Source organism: Apaloderma vittatum, unplaced genomic scaffold, assembly GCF_000703405.1.
Source record: "Apaloderma vittatum isolate BGI_N311 unplaced genomic scaffold, ASM70340v1 scaffold21702, whole genome shotgun sequence".
Classification (NCBI taxonomy): domain Eukaryota; kingdom Metazoa; phylum Chordata; class Aves; order Trogoniformes; family Trogonidae; genus Apaloderma; species Apaloderma vittatum.
In genome coordinates, this window is record NW_009705516.1 from 1 (window position 1) to 1822 (window position 1822).

The following is a 1822-nucleotide window of genomic DNA, read 5'->3' on the forward strand; positions in this document are numbered from 1 at the left end:
GAAGACTTCGACCGGCCTGCGCAGCAGCTGCATCATGGACTGCACCACCCGGATCAGCGTCATCTCGTTGTAGCAGCGACTGTTTTCGTAGCCCTCCTGGAGACCCCGGTCGCTGTCAAAGCCCGCCTCATTGTAGTAGGGCTCATTCACCAGGATGAGACCTGCCAAGAGAAGGGGAGGCCAGGGAGTTAAGGGAGGAACTTTACCCCCAACCACTGTCAGACGCTGCTGGGCCCTGATTTCTGCCAAGGCTGTCGAGATTCAAGGTCACAGCACCACCCTGCTGAGGCATCACGCCAGCTTCTCTGTCTTCAAGAGTAGAGGCCAGGCTGGACCACCAGGAACCTCTCCAAGATGCAACGGGCTGGTATTGCAAGGGGAGCAGTCGTGTGGACGGGTCTGTGGCCTCCTGCCGTGGTGCTGGGGATCTCGGATGCCAGAGTGGCATTAAAGATCCTGGCTGGGATCCGCCAGGGCGATGCAGAGTGCACACGACAGCAGAGGAGGTCAAAAGGGCAGGATGGGAAGGGTTTCACAGCTCCCTTACCTCCTAGCAAAATAATCCACTAACACACTCAAGGTTTTTTTCCTCAAATATTTTTGTTTTCCTCCTCCTCTTAACCAGAACAAAGGTAACAGCCTCTGAGTCGGCCAGGTCCTGTCTTACGCAGCACAGTCCCATCAGACAGAGCAGTTCTCGGAGAGTGAATACTGTCTCCCACACCAAGCCTTCTCCCGCTTGCTTCTGGTCTAACCTGAGTTCATGCATGTAGCAATGGCACCAACACTGCCCTGCCGGCAGCCTGCCACAAACCGCAGTACAGCGGGTGGAGGCGAGATCATGAGGCTCTCAAAGCCCAGGCAGCGGGAAGGGGCAGATGAGATTTTGCAGCAGCACCAAGTCGCTCCAGTAAAACATTTAGTTAAATTCAGATCCTCAGCTTCGTAAATGAGAAAAAGCTTTTATCGTGGTGTCGTTCTCCCCCAGCAGGGTACAGGTGGACCATGAGACTCCCGAGGAGCAGGAGCTGCTGCTGGCTCCAGGCAGGAGCCTTTGCTCGGTGTCAAGGGTTTCTGCGAGCCACGTGCCTGGGCTCCCCGCACAGCAAGCTGTCCTTGAGGAAGAGTTTTGATTTAGCCCGTCTGCTCTTAAACTAGATACAGTAGGGCAAAGCCCTACGGCAGGAAGCCCTAGGGCTGGTCTGGACACACCCCTGATTACTCTCTGCTTCAGGAGCAGCATAAACACCGGCATCGTGTGCAAAAATATGCCCAGTGTAGGGCGGGCGGGTGACTCAGCGGGGATAAAAAACAGTCCTGCAAAGGAAGCCCAGTTTAGCAACTTCAACTGACTTTGGAAACCGGCTGAGGACAAGGTGGCTCACCTTTGTCAGCTCAGAGTAACAAGCAAAGGAGCTCTGTGCTTCACTGCTGCCGTGAGAAGAAAGGAAAGCATTGTGTCAGAGACCTGGGCTGCAGCCAAAAATGAGGAAAGCTTCCACCTGCTTCGACTGCTGAACTGGACAGATAAGGACACTGCCGTGTCCAGCAAGGTGAGAGCAAAAAGCAGCACTAACCCAGCTGGGCTGGCAGATCCCATTTGCGTGCCCCCCTTGCCCCTCCACAAACCTGCATCCCCTCCTCCACCCACCTTTTCCTGTCCAAGCTCTGCAGGAGCATTTACCTTGGATGGAGATGAGTACTTGAAGGAGGCTGGATTTACTGGTCCACCTTTCTGTCCCCTGAAAGGCACATACAGGTGTGTTAGAGGGCTGAGGCACCACCGCTGTGCTCTGTGATAACTGTCAGATGAAGCAACGCT

General features: G+C 54.8%; 1 protein-coding gene across 1 annotated transcript in view; it reads right to left on the reverse strand.

Moving 5' to 3' along the window:
* Positions 1 to 6: 6 nt before the first annotated feature.
* The window catches only part of UBE2O (ubiquitin-conjugating enzyme E2O), a gene marked incomplete at its 3' end in the record, with an annotated part of 27518 nt that continues 25702 nt past the window's right edge, over positions 7 to 1822 (reverse strand). Inside the window, exons 16-17 of the mRNA XM_009865451.1 lie at positions 1685 to 1742; positions 7 to 161 (exon numbers count right to left, since the gene is read on the reverse strand). Coding sequence (XP_009863753.1) covers positions 7 to 161; positions 1685 to 1742 — 213 coding nt within the window. The remainder of the gene's footprint in view (positions 162 to 1684; positions 1743 to 1822) is intronic.